General features: G+C 41.0%; 2 protein-coding genes across 2 annotated transcripts; both read left to right on the forward strand.

Moving 5' to 3' along the window:
• Nucleotides 1-810: 810 nt before the first annotated feature.
• Nucleotides 811-3,992, forward strand: LOC112200253 (uncharacterized protein At4g15545). Its single transcript, XM_024341282.2, has 8 exons — nt 811-1,343; nt 1,427-1,495; nt 1,571-1,703; nt 1,977-2,072; nt 2,213-2,449; nt 2,761-2,803; nt 3,389-3,467; nt 3,581-3,992. The coding sequence occupies exons 1-8, from the start codon at nt 1,065-1,067 to the stop codon at nt 3,671-3,673; spliced, it is 1,029 nt and encodes a 342-aa protein (XP_024197050.1). The 5' UTR covers nt 811-1,064; the 3' UTR covers nt 3,674-3,992.
• A 1,086-nt stretch (nt 3,993-5,078) lies between these two features.
• Nucleotides 5,079-8,924, forward strand: LOC112200252 (receptor-like cytosolic serine/threonine-protein kinase RBK2). The gene is made up of 9 exons (XM_024341281.2): nt 5,079-5,453; nt 5,844-5,992; nt 6,113-6,502; nt 6,651-6,902; nt 6,997-7,151; nt 7,239-7,318; nt 7,409-7,544; nt 8,089-8,238; nt 8,374-8,924. The coding sequence occupies exons 1-9, from the start codon at nt 5,386-5,388 to the stop codon at nt 8,557-8,559; spliced, it is 1,566 nt and encodes a 521-aa protein (XP_024197049.1). The 5' UTR covers nt 5,079-5,385; the 3' UTR covers nt 8,560-8,924.
• The last annotated feature ends 4,555 nt before the right edge of the window (nt 8,925-13,479 follow it).

Below are 13,479 nucleotides of genomic sequence, written 5' to 3' on the forward strand. Positions count from 1 at the left end.
CTGATACCATGATAAAATAATTTGGGGTTCACATCCAAAACCAATTGACATTGAATGGAGTGGCTCAAACCCTTATAAACTCATAGGCAAGGTCTCATTTTTCCCATGTGGGATGTATATATATTCTCAACAAGTGTACCGATATCAAAATATTACATATGAATTTCAGTATGCGTCCATGTATTATGATATGGGATTAATCGAACAATCATGGAAAAACCTTCCATCAAGCAAACCAGCGATTGCGAACTCTAACTCTAGAGTTTCGCTTGGGAACTCTAACTCAATCCACACGGTAGTTACTTGCACTAGTTATGAACTGTTACATTCAACACCATTATACTACTAACCCTAATTGTTGTTCTTCCCTTCCTCTAATAAATCATAGATTGTGATGTCCATTTGCCCCAAAATCTAAGGCATCATATGGTCCTTGGTCCTTGTACATTCCCTGGTCCTTCAACACAATGTCAGCACTCTGAGCATGCTTTATTCTGTTCTTTCATTTAAAAATTTAATTTATATCAGATTTTAAAGTCCGACAAGAATTGAAATATTGGAAACTCAATTCTTAGCAAATGGGTGTCTACTACTAACTCAGTCCACACAGTAATTACTTACACTAGTTAGTTATGAACAATTACATTCAACACCGTTATACTGCCAACCCTAATTGTTGTTCTTCCCTTCCTCTAATTAATTACAGATTGTGATGTCCATATGCCCCAAAATCTAAGGCATCGTATGGTCCTTGGTCCCTGTACATTCAATTGGATGTAGTACCTCTACTTGGTTACATCCACAGGTTTCTTCTTCCTCTCATCACCACACAAACTCATCACCACCATGAAAACCAGCTTCGGTTCCCACACTGCTATCCATTCCCACACCACATATTCCCCCGCCTCCATTCCCAAAAACCAAAAAAATGCTGCCTTTCCTTTCTAGGACATGTCCCTACCGCCCTTGTTCTCTGAATAAAAAACAAAAAACGGAAAGAAAAAAAATCTGAAAATAGAAATTGAGAAAAAGCGAAAAGAGGGAGGGAGGAGAGAGAAAGAGAAATGCTGGCGAGGGAATCGAGCAGTTGGAACTTCGATCTTCCCGAGGAAGTGCTGCAAGTTCTGCCACCCGATCCTTTCGAGCAGCTCGATGTGGCCCGCAAGATCACCTCAATTGCCCTCGCGACACGTGTCTCCTCCCTCGAGTCCGAGGCCGACGCTCTTCGCGCCCAGCTCGCCGACAAGGACCGCCTCGTCGCCGACCTCCAGGCCCAGGTCCAGTCCCTCGACGCCTCTCTCTCCGACACCGCCGACATGCTCGCCCTCGCCGAGCGGGAAAAGGTCCGACCCGGCCCGGTTTCACTCCAATTATTCTCTGTGGTTTTTCCGTTGACTGATTGTTGACTTGGCTGTGGTGAGTGCAGGAGGAGTTGTTGAAGGAGAAGAGCTACCTGTCCAATACTGTGAGGAAGCTCAACAGAGATGTCTCCAAGGTAAACTCGATTTTGAAATTCACAAAACGATGTCGTTTTTGCTGGACTGAGTTTTGTATTTGTAATTTGGCGCAGTTGGAGGTGTTCAGAAAGACGCTTATGCGTTCGCTGCAGGAGGAGGACGAGAGTGGAGCTTCGGAGGTGGTTGCTAAGGCGGAGGAGCAGACCGGAGAGAGCTTATCTTCTCAATCGCAGACTGGACCTGCAGGTCTGCTGACCTTGAATTATATAATTTTCAATTTTGATTATCTGAGGCTTAATAATGTATACATTTCAAGATTTCTCAGCCATTGATTTGTGACCGAAATGCAGAAAATTAGGGAGTTGTTTAGTCTCCATGTTTGTAGATGTCGTGGAAGAGGATTTTTGTTTGTTTGGTAGATGTTAAAATGTGGCATCTTCTTAACGTTTTGCATATGGTTAAGCGTTTGATTTGTATGCTTAAGTGTGAAATGAAACCATAATTTCACTATGATTTCAGAACATGATGCCACATTGCCACCTTCGAAAACATCTTCAATCCAGAGCCAATTCTCTGAAACAGGAAGCACATATACTGAGGATCGTGACACAAATGGTACAATTTGAATGCTGGTCTTAGTTGTGATTGTGCCAGACTGCTCATTTTTGTGCTAGGGAATGCTATGCTGAACCTTCAACTTACTGTGTTTATTTTAATCTTGTTGCATTTCTTGTTTCTTATTGTTGCAATGGCAGCCTCGAGGGCTCCTCGCATATCACCAGGGCTCCTATTAGCATCCCAAACCAGCACACCGCGGCTTACTCCCCCGGGGTCTCCTCCTATCTATTCGGCATCCACATCCCCAACTAGGACATCAAAGCCGGTGTCCCCAAGGCGGCATTCCATGTCATTTACTACCTCAAGAGGCATGTTTGATGATAGATCTTCGGTGCCCTCAAGCCATCACGGCTCCATGCCAGGCGCTGAACATGGTTAGCTTGAGAAACCTTTTGTAGATAAAGTTTTTTGATAGTTTAATTAGTTTATCACATGCAAATTAGGATGTGATTCTCTGCTAGATTTTTAAAAGAGTTTGGCCATTAACCAGTTTGCAAACTATGGTTCCTGTTTGAGCTATACTAAAGAGTAGCTAACACTCTTTCAGATGTAGAGTTGATTAATATCGTAACAACCATCCTTATGGAAATTACCCTCATTGAACTGCTCTTGCTTACGATTCTGCCTAAGGTAGTTCTATGTGCATTGTTTTAATGCCGTTTATTATCTTCTTAATCTGTTTCAGGAAGGACTCGAGTGGATGGGAAAGAATTTTTCCGCCAAGTCAGGTAAAGACATTGTCAGTTTTGATCATCAAGTCTGGTGGAAAGAATGATTTATAGAAAACTTTACATACTACTAAAATATGTGTTTCTGAGTATGTAAAATTGTGTGCTCTTCCAAATTAATAACACAGATGAGACCCAAATGGCTAGATGGTGTTTGTATCAGATTCAAATCAATTGAAGTAGGTTCACTAATACTAGTGACTATAAAGATAGTTCAAATGCCTCGACCCTAATCCATCCATTCCCTATTCTGTACGCAAATATTTCCAACTTCCAAGTAACTGGACTCAGCAGTTTTTGAACATCAACACATTAGCCAGGAATAAGCCCCTTATTTACTATTTACTTTAGCTCCCCCCATTTTCTTGTATCTACTTGATATGGTAGTAAGTACTGAGTTGATTTTGAATACCAATAAATGCAAGCAGCATGAGAACAAAGATTCTGGCTGTTGTGTTCTTTCAAGTTACAAATTTGTTTCTTGTATAGTCATATGTTTGTAATCTTTCTTCCTCTATTGCCATCAGAAGTCATTTTGCATATGGTGCTTTAATAAGTCTCACGTTGTGCTGTTGTTTTCCTCAGGAGTCGTTTGTCTTATGAGCAGTTTGGTGCATTTCTGGCAAATGTTAAGGAACTAAATGCCCACAAGCAAACAAAAGAGGTATATGCTCCCTACCTCTCTCTCTCTTTTTCGTGTGTGGTGTTGTTCTTTAACACTTGATTTAGACTGTTGCTTGACTGTTACTCATCTAATATAAAACTGGAGCATTTCAGGAGACTCTGCATAAAGCTGGTGAGATATTTGGCCCAGATAATAAGGATCTATATGTCATATTTGAAGGATTGATCAGTCGTAATGTCCATTGACTTTTCGTGGCAATTGAAGTCTGTGAACGTCAGTTTCACTACTTGCATCTGTTTTTCGATGTAAATTAAATATATGTCTCTACTTTTTTTTTTTTTTTTTTTTTTTTGAGACTAGGGTATCCGAGTCTTTGACCCGACTAATCCCTAGGTCCCCCGCCTGACCCCACAACATTTGGGGAACTGGAAACTCTAGCAATTGCTAGGTGGGTACCTTGGGAGAGGGTCGAACCCCAGACCACTTAAATATATGTCTCTACTAAACCAATTCTTTGAACTCCTGTAACTGTATGAGTAGTAAATTTGCGAGAATGTTGGCAAATGACTTGTTTCTAACTTCTTAAGAGCATCTTTATTTTTGAGTTAGATTTTAGCCAAAGTAGCTATAAAATCATTCTGACTAGCCATTTTAGAAAAACGTCTACACTAGTACTATCTATTTAAGCTAGTTTTGAATTTATATTATTTTTTAAATAAAGATTAAATAGTTTAAATGTACTTATAAAGTTACATAAAATAACTCAAAATGAATGTTTTAAATTATAGAGAGTCTTATCTCGCTCTCTCTATATTTAGGAGCGGGATAGCTAAAAGTTATAATAGATAGTCACTTAGGAGTTTAGTGCAGCTGTTTAAGTTAAACACACTCTCCAAAATACTAAGGAGCCAAAATATAGAGTTTGCAAAACATGCTCTCCAAAATACTAAAGAGCCAAAATATAGAGTTTGCAAAACATGCTCTCCAAAATACTAAGGAGCCAAAATATAGAGTTTGCAAAACATGCTCTAAGGCTTGTGGATGGAGGCTAGGTAACACAACACGATTAATGTTGTATGTTGAAGACTTTACTTTCTTCAGCTCCAAACTTAGGAATGTGGACATTACAACTTCATTTTACTTGCTTCATGGTCCATGTCTAATACAACTTTAAGGAAGGCCTTTAGTAATGCCCTTGTGGCCAATTGAGTCCAATATCATTTTCACATAAAATTGATACTAGTGATTGAATTAGAAAGATTCTATTGTTTTGGGATGACGATTATGACACTCTAGTTTTAGTCTTTTTCACTAACCAACTATTGTGATGACGATAATTGTAATGGATAAAGTGAAAGAAGCTAATTTTAGAGTGTCATTATCGTTATGTAATGTTTATATGACGCGGCATTACGTGGTCGCTTTATCTAGTATTGTTATGGAATGACTTGATGTTCATATTTCGTGGTCACCTAGTCCGCCTTGGTCAGGTTATTTCAAATAAGAAATAATGACCTAATTAACTATTAAGATTGCTAGTCTGGTAGCATATATATTATGATAGCCTCAACGTCCAGACCTTCTCTTGTTAATTCCGCGTATCAAGAAACCCAAAAGACGTGTATAGTGTACAAAAAGCGAGGGAATCAGTTAAGCTGCATAAGCGAAAACCATATACGTGCTTGCTTGAAAGCCAAGGTCGTTCATGAACATTCTAAAATTACCCATCTGTGTCAAAGTGACAATGAAACCCGATTTTCATGCATGAATATCCGTTGAATTGTCCAAAAATATTGGAATATTTACAGCACAAGATGATGCCAACCACTACTTTGAGTTTTCCTCTCTTTGGTTGCCTGTCATTTCCCTGGCTTCTGGAGCCTCCTCTTTGGTTTGGCAGCCTTTGAGAACAAAAGTTTATGGAAGATGCCCTACAATCTGACCCTGAAACTTCTTCATGGTAATCGCCTCCGTGCCTGCTCTTCAGTTCATAGCTTCTGGGTTTGCGGCTTTTGTCTCTAAGCAGTACGTATTCTCTCTGGCTTTTCATGCATATGTAAATGTTCTATGTAATGCCCGACTGATCTTGGCTGCATTTTGATTTTCTTTGTTGCATGTGTTTAATTTGGTTTTGTCTTTCTTTTGGATTTTCTGTTTTGCTTGATTTCCCTTGTTGCTCAAGAGATGATGTTTCAATGGTGCCTCTGTAACCGGACGCAAATCATTTGTTTGATTCTTTGGATTTTGAGATATTTTGCCATATGCCATATATTGTTTTTGGCATTTTTCTTGATTATTAGTAGTACTACTCACTATCGTGGTAGGTCTGAATTTGCTATTGGGCACTTTGGCTGTGTTGGGTTTTGTCATATTTTCTGTTTCCTTGCTGACAAGAGGCTTGCATTGAATGGGCAGCAATGGCTCGCGCGATGTCCCCAAAGAAAATCAAGAAGGACAGGCTGCTAGCTCGGCACCAGCTGCTACTACCGTGGCTGCTAGTCCTGCAGGAGGTAGTACAACAAGAAGATCAAGAGCTGGATTCTCCGACACCTTTTCAAACCATGGTAACAAATTCATTTCTTTTCCTTCTCTCTACCTCGGAATTGTTTCCTTCTCTAGCTCGGAATTGTTAGTATTCGTGCATATATGTAGTGGTACTTATGTTGGTAAATTGTCATGGTTAGATTTGAGAGCATTGAGATTGGAGGAGACGGTCATAGATGACTGTACTCCTAGAGATGTTCTTGAGGATGACCACTCAAGAAGCTTAGAATCTGAAGCATCAACTCCCAAGGCAAGCACTTCAGACTCGGAAGGAAAAATTAATAATGGCCCCATTCGTGGTTTCTTCAGAATGTTGAGAAGAGGACAGCAACCCTTCCCTCCTGTGAAGATTCCAGCAAAACCAAAACTCACAAGACGGAAAAGTAAACGAATAAGAGAAGACCTCATTCCACCACTCAACAGTCCCGCTCTGAGGTCTCCTCTGGATCCTGAACTATACGGCTTCAAATCTTCCTGGAAGAATTACTCACTCTCAGAGCTCCAAGCTGCAACCAACAACTTTGGCAATGGTCTGTACTCTTACTTCTTCAGAGAACTTGCATTACATTTTCTTAGCTAGTAGCTACTTTGATGATATTCAATAAGGTTATATATGCTCTCTTTAAAGGGTTCTCATCCTATGGGGCTGATAACGTGTTCTGTTTGTCTTTTGTAAAGAGAATTTGATTGGGGAGGGGGGCTATGCTGAAGTTTACAAGGGGACATTGGAAGATGGGCAGATTGTCGCAATTAAACGTCTAACTAGAGGTAACCCAGAAGAAATGACAGCAGACTTCTTATCTGAGCTTGGTGTTATAGTTCATGTTGACCACCCCAACATAGCAAAACTGATTGGGTATGGGGTTGAAGGAGGGATGCACCTTGTTCTTCATTTGTCTCCCCACGGGAGCCTAGCATCTATACTATATGGTTGGTATATCATTATGAATCTTTTACATCTTAAATTCCTCCCAATTTCACTGACATTCCAATTATCGGTTCTGCTTCTTTGTCAAATTTCTAGGCCCGAGAGAGATGCTAGATTGGGGCATCAGATATAAAGTAGCTTTAGGGACGGCTAAGGGCCTTGTGTATCTTCATGAGGGGTGCCAGAGAAGAATTATCCACAAAGATATTAAGGCTTCTAATATATTGCTCACAGAGGATTTTGAGCCTCAGGTAAATCTCTTTTATCAGTGGCTATTGCTGATGAATGAAAAGATGCTTTTTGAATAGTTGAAAGTTTTAAAACTTCTCTTTGTTCAGATATCTGATTTCGGGCTAGCAAAGTGGCTACCAGATCAATGGACTCACCACATTGTATCAAAATTTGAAGGCACATTTGGGTTAGTTAATCTGAAAGTTTATCTTTTTGTTTTAGTAAAGATTTTTTTTTAAGATATATTGACAAAATTCCACTCCCCCAACCATTACAGCTACCTTCCCCCTGAGTTCTTCATGCATGGCATAGTAGATGAAAAAACTGATGTCTATGCATACGGGGTACTATTATTAGAGCTCATCACTGGCCGGCAAGCTTTGGATAGCTCACATAAAAGCCTTGTCATGTGGGTATGTTTGTCCTAATTTCCCAAACAATCCAACATATTACTATGTCAAGTTCAGTAATTACTTTTATAGGGTGTGGCTATACATTATTGCTGGTGTAAGGGATTTTACAGCCTTTGCATCACTCACCAAGGACATAAGTCCTTGCATTTACATTATCTAAATGATACAACTCCAGTCATTCAAACATAAAAACAACCTTTTCTCATTCCTGAAATATGCAAAAGAGGAGATAGATGCTCACTTTAACCATATTTCACGGAACATCACTTAAAAGTCGGAGAAAAAAGCAGGTAAAAGGTTATGCATTTAGTGTAAATAAGAATCTGACTGTAGAGAAGTTGAACAAAGGCCATGATCAAAAAGAAAATGCTTCAGTCTAAGATAAGATTGGCTTACTCTTTCAGTTCAAGGGCGTGTCATTTTCCATGAAACATCGGCCTGTCTTGTCTTCTGCATTATCCTGGTTTCTTAGTTTATTTGAAGGTGGTTAGTAGTAGTGGTGAAATATTGTGGACAATTTCAATCTGTTTTGAACATTTTACAGGCCAAACCTTTACTCATGCAAAATAATATTAAAGAGCTAGCTGATCCAAGCCTTGTTGATGTCTATGATGTGGAACAAATGAAATGTCTTGCCTCGATAGCTTCGATGTGTGTACAGCAGTCTTCAGTGAATCGACCACAAATGAGACAGGCACGTATTCTTCTTTTTTATATAGTAATGACTGTTATCAAATTCATGATTTTCCGGTTTCAATATGAAGACTTAACAGTCAAATAGAGATACAGTAGTAAATATTCTTCTGATTTGAATTTAAACCTACCGCAGATTGTCCAGGTCTTAGAAGGTGATCAAGAGAGTTTGGATCTTGTAAAAAAACGGCAAAAGTCTAAAAAACTTGAGAGGACATATTCTGAGGAGCTCTTAGATGCAGACGAGTACAACTCCACCAAGTATTTAACTGATCTGGATAAGCGTCTGGAGTTTGTTTTAGGCCCCTCTAATGAAGTGTAAATATTTCTGTGAAGAATTGGTTGGAGAATGCACAAACTAAAAAGTTTGGAAGGAGGAAAACAGATCAACATGGAAGAGAATGTTATGTAAGCATTGTAGTTACTTATAATGAAAGTAACCAGATGAAGAAAAGAGGTGGTGAGTGACATACTGACAAATTTAGGGATGCGATTTTAGTGATCCATAGCTGGTGGAAAGCTAGTTGTTTTCAGTGAGGATGAGTGCTTTAATTTCTGCAATAATTCTCGTTTTTATTTGCCAGAAGTCTGTACTGTAAATTTGTAAGCGATTCTCATGAAGGATAAACCTACATCAAGAGAAGATTTCAAATATCAAAATTAGATTGTCTCATAGTTGTTTACTAAGTTGAAAATGATTCAAGATTTATTCCTCCCATACTGCCTGCCTGCCTGCTCGTTTGTTTTTTGTTTTTTTGAACATTGGTATTTGGACTGGAGAGATACAGCCCACTAGGGGTCATCATGAGCCGGGCTAGGGCCGGCCCTACCCTAAATTTTAGGGCTTAGGGTCGGACCGGGCCGGGCCTAGTCAAAGTCAACAAAATTTAGAGCCGGGTATGGTCGGGCCGGAGCTTAAATATGATAACCCTTACCTACCCTAAAAGCCCGATCTATTAGGACCGACATTCCGAATAGGGCCAAACAGGGTTGAAAAGAGCCTTATTTTGTTTAATAAAAAAAAAAACTTACATTATGTTTAAGGATATCTCTATTTGTGTTTGGCTCAAACTCTAGGTTACTTGACCTAGTGGTAATAGAGTTTAATTAGAAGAATCTAGATATTATCTTTCCTTGTATGCTTCTAACTCTATGCATTGTAATCCTCTATATAAAGAGACCCCTATTATCAATGAGAATACACAGCGATTATCTCTCAATTTCTGATTCCATACAACACGTTATCAGCACGAAGCCCTAACCTTGAAACCCTAAATTCGTAGCCTTCAAATCCCAATAACCTCCGCCGCCCACCTTGAAGCTCTCACCTCCAGGAGCCCAGAACAGGCGGCGCTGCCCCCAGAACCGGCCAAAATCAACCTGAACCGGCCACCGGAAGTGACCAAATCGGCCTCCCAAGAAGAATCCGAAGATCTCCTACCTGGTTTGCCATCTTCCCGTCCACCTTCCACTGCCATCTTTTGTCAGTAGGTGCACCTCGTCCCCAGATTCCGGGAACCGGAAAAACCATCACCAGAACCGGCCTGGAAACATCTGAACTGGCCACCAGAAAAGACTGCAACCGAACCGGCAGAAAAGAAAAGAAAAAAAAAAAAAGAGGCAGAAGCAGAGCCCAGCCCAACAGATCAGCCCTAGGCCTAGAAGCAGGCCTGAGGCCCACAGTCGCTGCCCTCGGCCCATACAGGTCAGCCCAGAGCCCGTCCACATCAGCACTGCAGCGTCATAGCCCAGTCAGCAGCCACGTCAGCACCAGTGCCACGTCAGCTATCCGGTCAACTCCAATCAACGCCGGTCAACCCTCCGGTCAACAACCGCGGGCAATTTTTTCCGGCCAACTTCCAGCGACTTTTCAAGTCATCTACAGTAACTTTTCCGGCGACATTTTTCTGGCCAACTTTTCGGTCAAGATTTCCGGCAATTTTTCAAGGTAAACTTTTCTAAAAGTTCCCGTTTTTTTGAAGTTTTTCAATTTTTTATTCTTTTCTCGGGGACTTCCATCATCCATTCTCTTACCCCCCATTCTTCTTCATAGGGGAGACCAATAGCCGAACTGTGGGGGTTCGTGCTCTCTCCAAGCTTGGAGCTTGTAGAGTCCTCCAAACTTAGAGTTTGTTGAGAAGAAAAAGATTGACCACATACATCGTTGTTTCGATCTAATCCAAAACCCCTCTTGGAATCGGATTTTCTTGAAAGTGACTACGCTCAGAAAATTCCTAATTTCTTGGAAGCGACCACGCTCAGAAATTTAATAGTTTTTCGTGGTAGCCTTTTTTCGCTCCGAAACTAACCCTAATCTTGTGTTGTTTTTCAGGATGAGTAACCTGAACAAGTTGAACTTCGTTCCACTAGAGACAACTGGCACAGGATACCATAGGTGGGTCCGAGATGTGCGCCAATATCTTAAGGCTGATGGACTTCTGGGAGCCATCAAAGAGCCTAGTCAGAACGTGCTCTCCATTGAGCAAGCTACTGCTTTTGAAGCAAAACAAGCTAAAGCCATAATTCTCATGACAAGGCACATGAATGACGCGCTCCAAAATGAATACCTCAATGAGGAAGACCCAAGAAAGCTATGGGTAGAACTTGAGCATCGATTTGGCAACGTTCGTGACTCCCTACATCCTGATTTAAAAGTGCGATGGCATAGCCTCCGTTTTTGTGATTTCAAGTCTGTGCTTGATTATAACTCGGAAGCTCTTCATATCAAGTCTCTGATGGAGTTTTGTGGCCAAGCCATAACTGATACGATGTTGATCGAGAGGACTCTCTCTACCTTCCCCGTCTCTGCACTGATGATTTCAAAGAATTATCGGATTGATGTAAATGCAGGACGTATCACAAGATTTCATGAGCTCATTGGCGCCATGAACGTAGCTGAAAAGCACGACAACATTCTTGTGAAGAACTATAATGCTAGACTCATGGGAACCAAGTCTATTCCGGAGTCTAACTATAGTCTCGCCCCCAAGGGAGGACGCAAGGAGCGAAACCCTAAGAGTAGGGACAATTCTGGACGTTCTGGTCCATATTCTCGCCCTAAAGAGGAAGGAAATCGCCAAGAGAGGCGTGCACAGAACCGTGGAGGTCAACGTGTGAAGAGAGAGAGAGGCGGAGCCTCCGACCTCGGTGGTAACGCCACCAAGAGCATAGGTCGTCCAAATCGCGCCCCAATGGCGCCTCGATCAAGGGAGCCTGACCATAATGATGTTTGTTTTTGATGTGGATCAACTGAACATTAGGCCAAAGCATGTACAGTACCCCAGAATGTTGCAAACGCATACAAGACATATCGTGAAGCAAGGGAAGCAAATTACATGGAACAAGAAGATCAAGATGGCGATCTCAATCTAAGGGTTGAAGACTACAAGGATCAAGACCCAGAAACTGGCGATTTTGATTAAGTCTTTTTATTTTCCAAGAGATGTAGGCAATTGCCATATTACTTTCGTAGTAGATGCCAATGATATTAGTCTTTCTTCAAAGTAGGCGTACTCAATGTAAGTGTGATGTCTAGGAAGGTTTTGAGATAAGTGGTACTTAAGCGAGCTTTGCTCCACCGACATCTGTCTACTCATCTAGTCACATTTACATTGAAAATACCGAAAGGAGTTAGACGACTACCATTGTTTTGCATTAACTAGTTTATTGGATTAGATTTTCTTTGATCAAAGAAACAATGATATACTTTGTTGGCTTATGAATAAAATTTCGAATTCTTTCCATTATGACTCAATTTTGATTCTGAGCATATTACTTTGTGACTACGATGGCTGGGCCATCAATATTAATTTAAGGACATGAAATAGCCCAAGTTCCCCTTGCCAAAATTCACCTTGATTACTATCGCAAAACTCTCTACGCTCCTAGGGCAAATCGCACCTATGAGTAACCAACGGATTTCATGCGAAAACGCATGTAGAGAACGGAAATGAGTTCATTTGCAATACCTCTAATGATTGCGAACAAATGCGCATCTTAGAGAAGTTTATGTGTCTCTCTAGTGGACTCTATGTCACTATTCGAGCTATTAATCCAATAAAAGTTATGAGAGAAGATCTCTTGGATTTAGACACATATTGGCTTTGTCACGACAGGATCGATCATCCTAGTCATGATATGATGATCCGTCTACTAAAAACTTCACACACACATCCATCCTTTTGAGCACAACGAAGCAAGAATCTAATGACGCCATAAATGGTGCCAACCATAAGCATAACGCCATGGTTGTTCCTCCTAGTGGCCATGACGCCGTGCATGCTAATTTCCATGGCTCCCTCGCCATGATGGGAGATGTAGTCACACATTTTGCTTCTAATAGCGCCACAGACGCTCAGGCCCAACCAAAATCTTCATTGGTTGCTTGTAAGGCCCCTCGCTCACTTTACAAAGCCTGTTCCTTAGGGAAATTAGGACTGAGACTGTCCTATGCAAAGGATATGAAAATACTCATTCTATTCTTACATCGAATCTGTGGGGAATCTGTGGACTGATTCAACCAACTTACGGACTTTTAAATATCTCATGATGTTGGTTGACACGCAAACACGCTGGTCACGTGTTGTGCCATTGTCCACTTGTAATGCTACTTATGCTACACTCCTAGCACATATCATATGACAACGGGCTCACTCCCCAAATCATCATATTCAGTCAATTGGATTTGACTATGCTAGTGAGTTTACAAATACTCTCGATGGTTATTGCATTGGGACTGATGTTGGACATCATATTCCCATGTACACACCCAAATGGTCTCGCGGAAACAACTACGATTGTAATCCGGATATTGGTAATGCGCACCAATCTCCTTATATCCGCTTGGGGTGATGCAATATCGCATGTAGCTATGCTAATTTGTCTACGACCTACCGCCACTCAATGTACCTCTGCGTTACTGCTAGTGACTAGGTACAAGTATTTTGTACTTACGCACATTTGAGTGAGCCATTTATGTGCCCATTGCACCGCCACAGCGCACTATGATAGGTCCTTACAGACTAATGGGCAACTCAGTTGGATTTGAGACTCCAACAATCATCCGCCAGTTAATGCCCTTGCAAGGCGATATCCTTACCGCTAGATTTGCTGGTTGTCACTTTGATGAGACAGTCTTCCTGTCGTTAGGGGGAGATAAGAACACAGATGTTCAGCAGGAACGACAGAAATTGTCGTGGCCTGTCCCCACTATATCTCATCTTGATCCCTATTAAAGTGACGA

The sequence above is a fragment of the Rosa chinensis genome, chromosome 4 (genome assembly GCF_002994745.2).
Source record: "Rosa chinensis cultivar Old Blush chromosome 4, RchiOBHm-V2, whole genome shotgun sequence".
Classification (NCBI taxonomy): Eukaryota; Viridiplantae; Streptophyta; class Magnoliopsida; order Rosales; family Rosaceae; genus Rosa; species Rosa chinensis.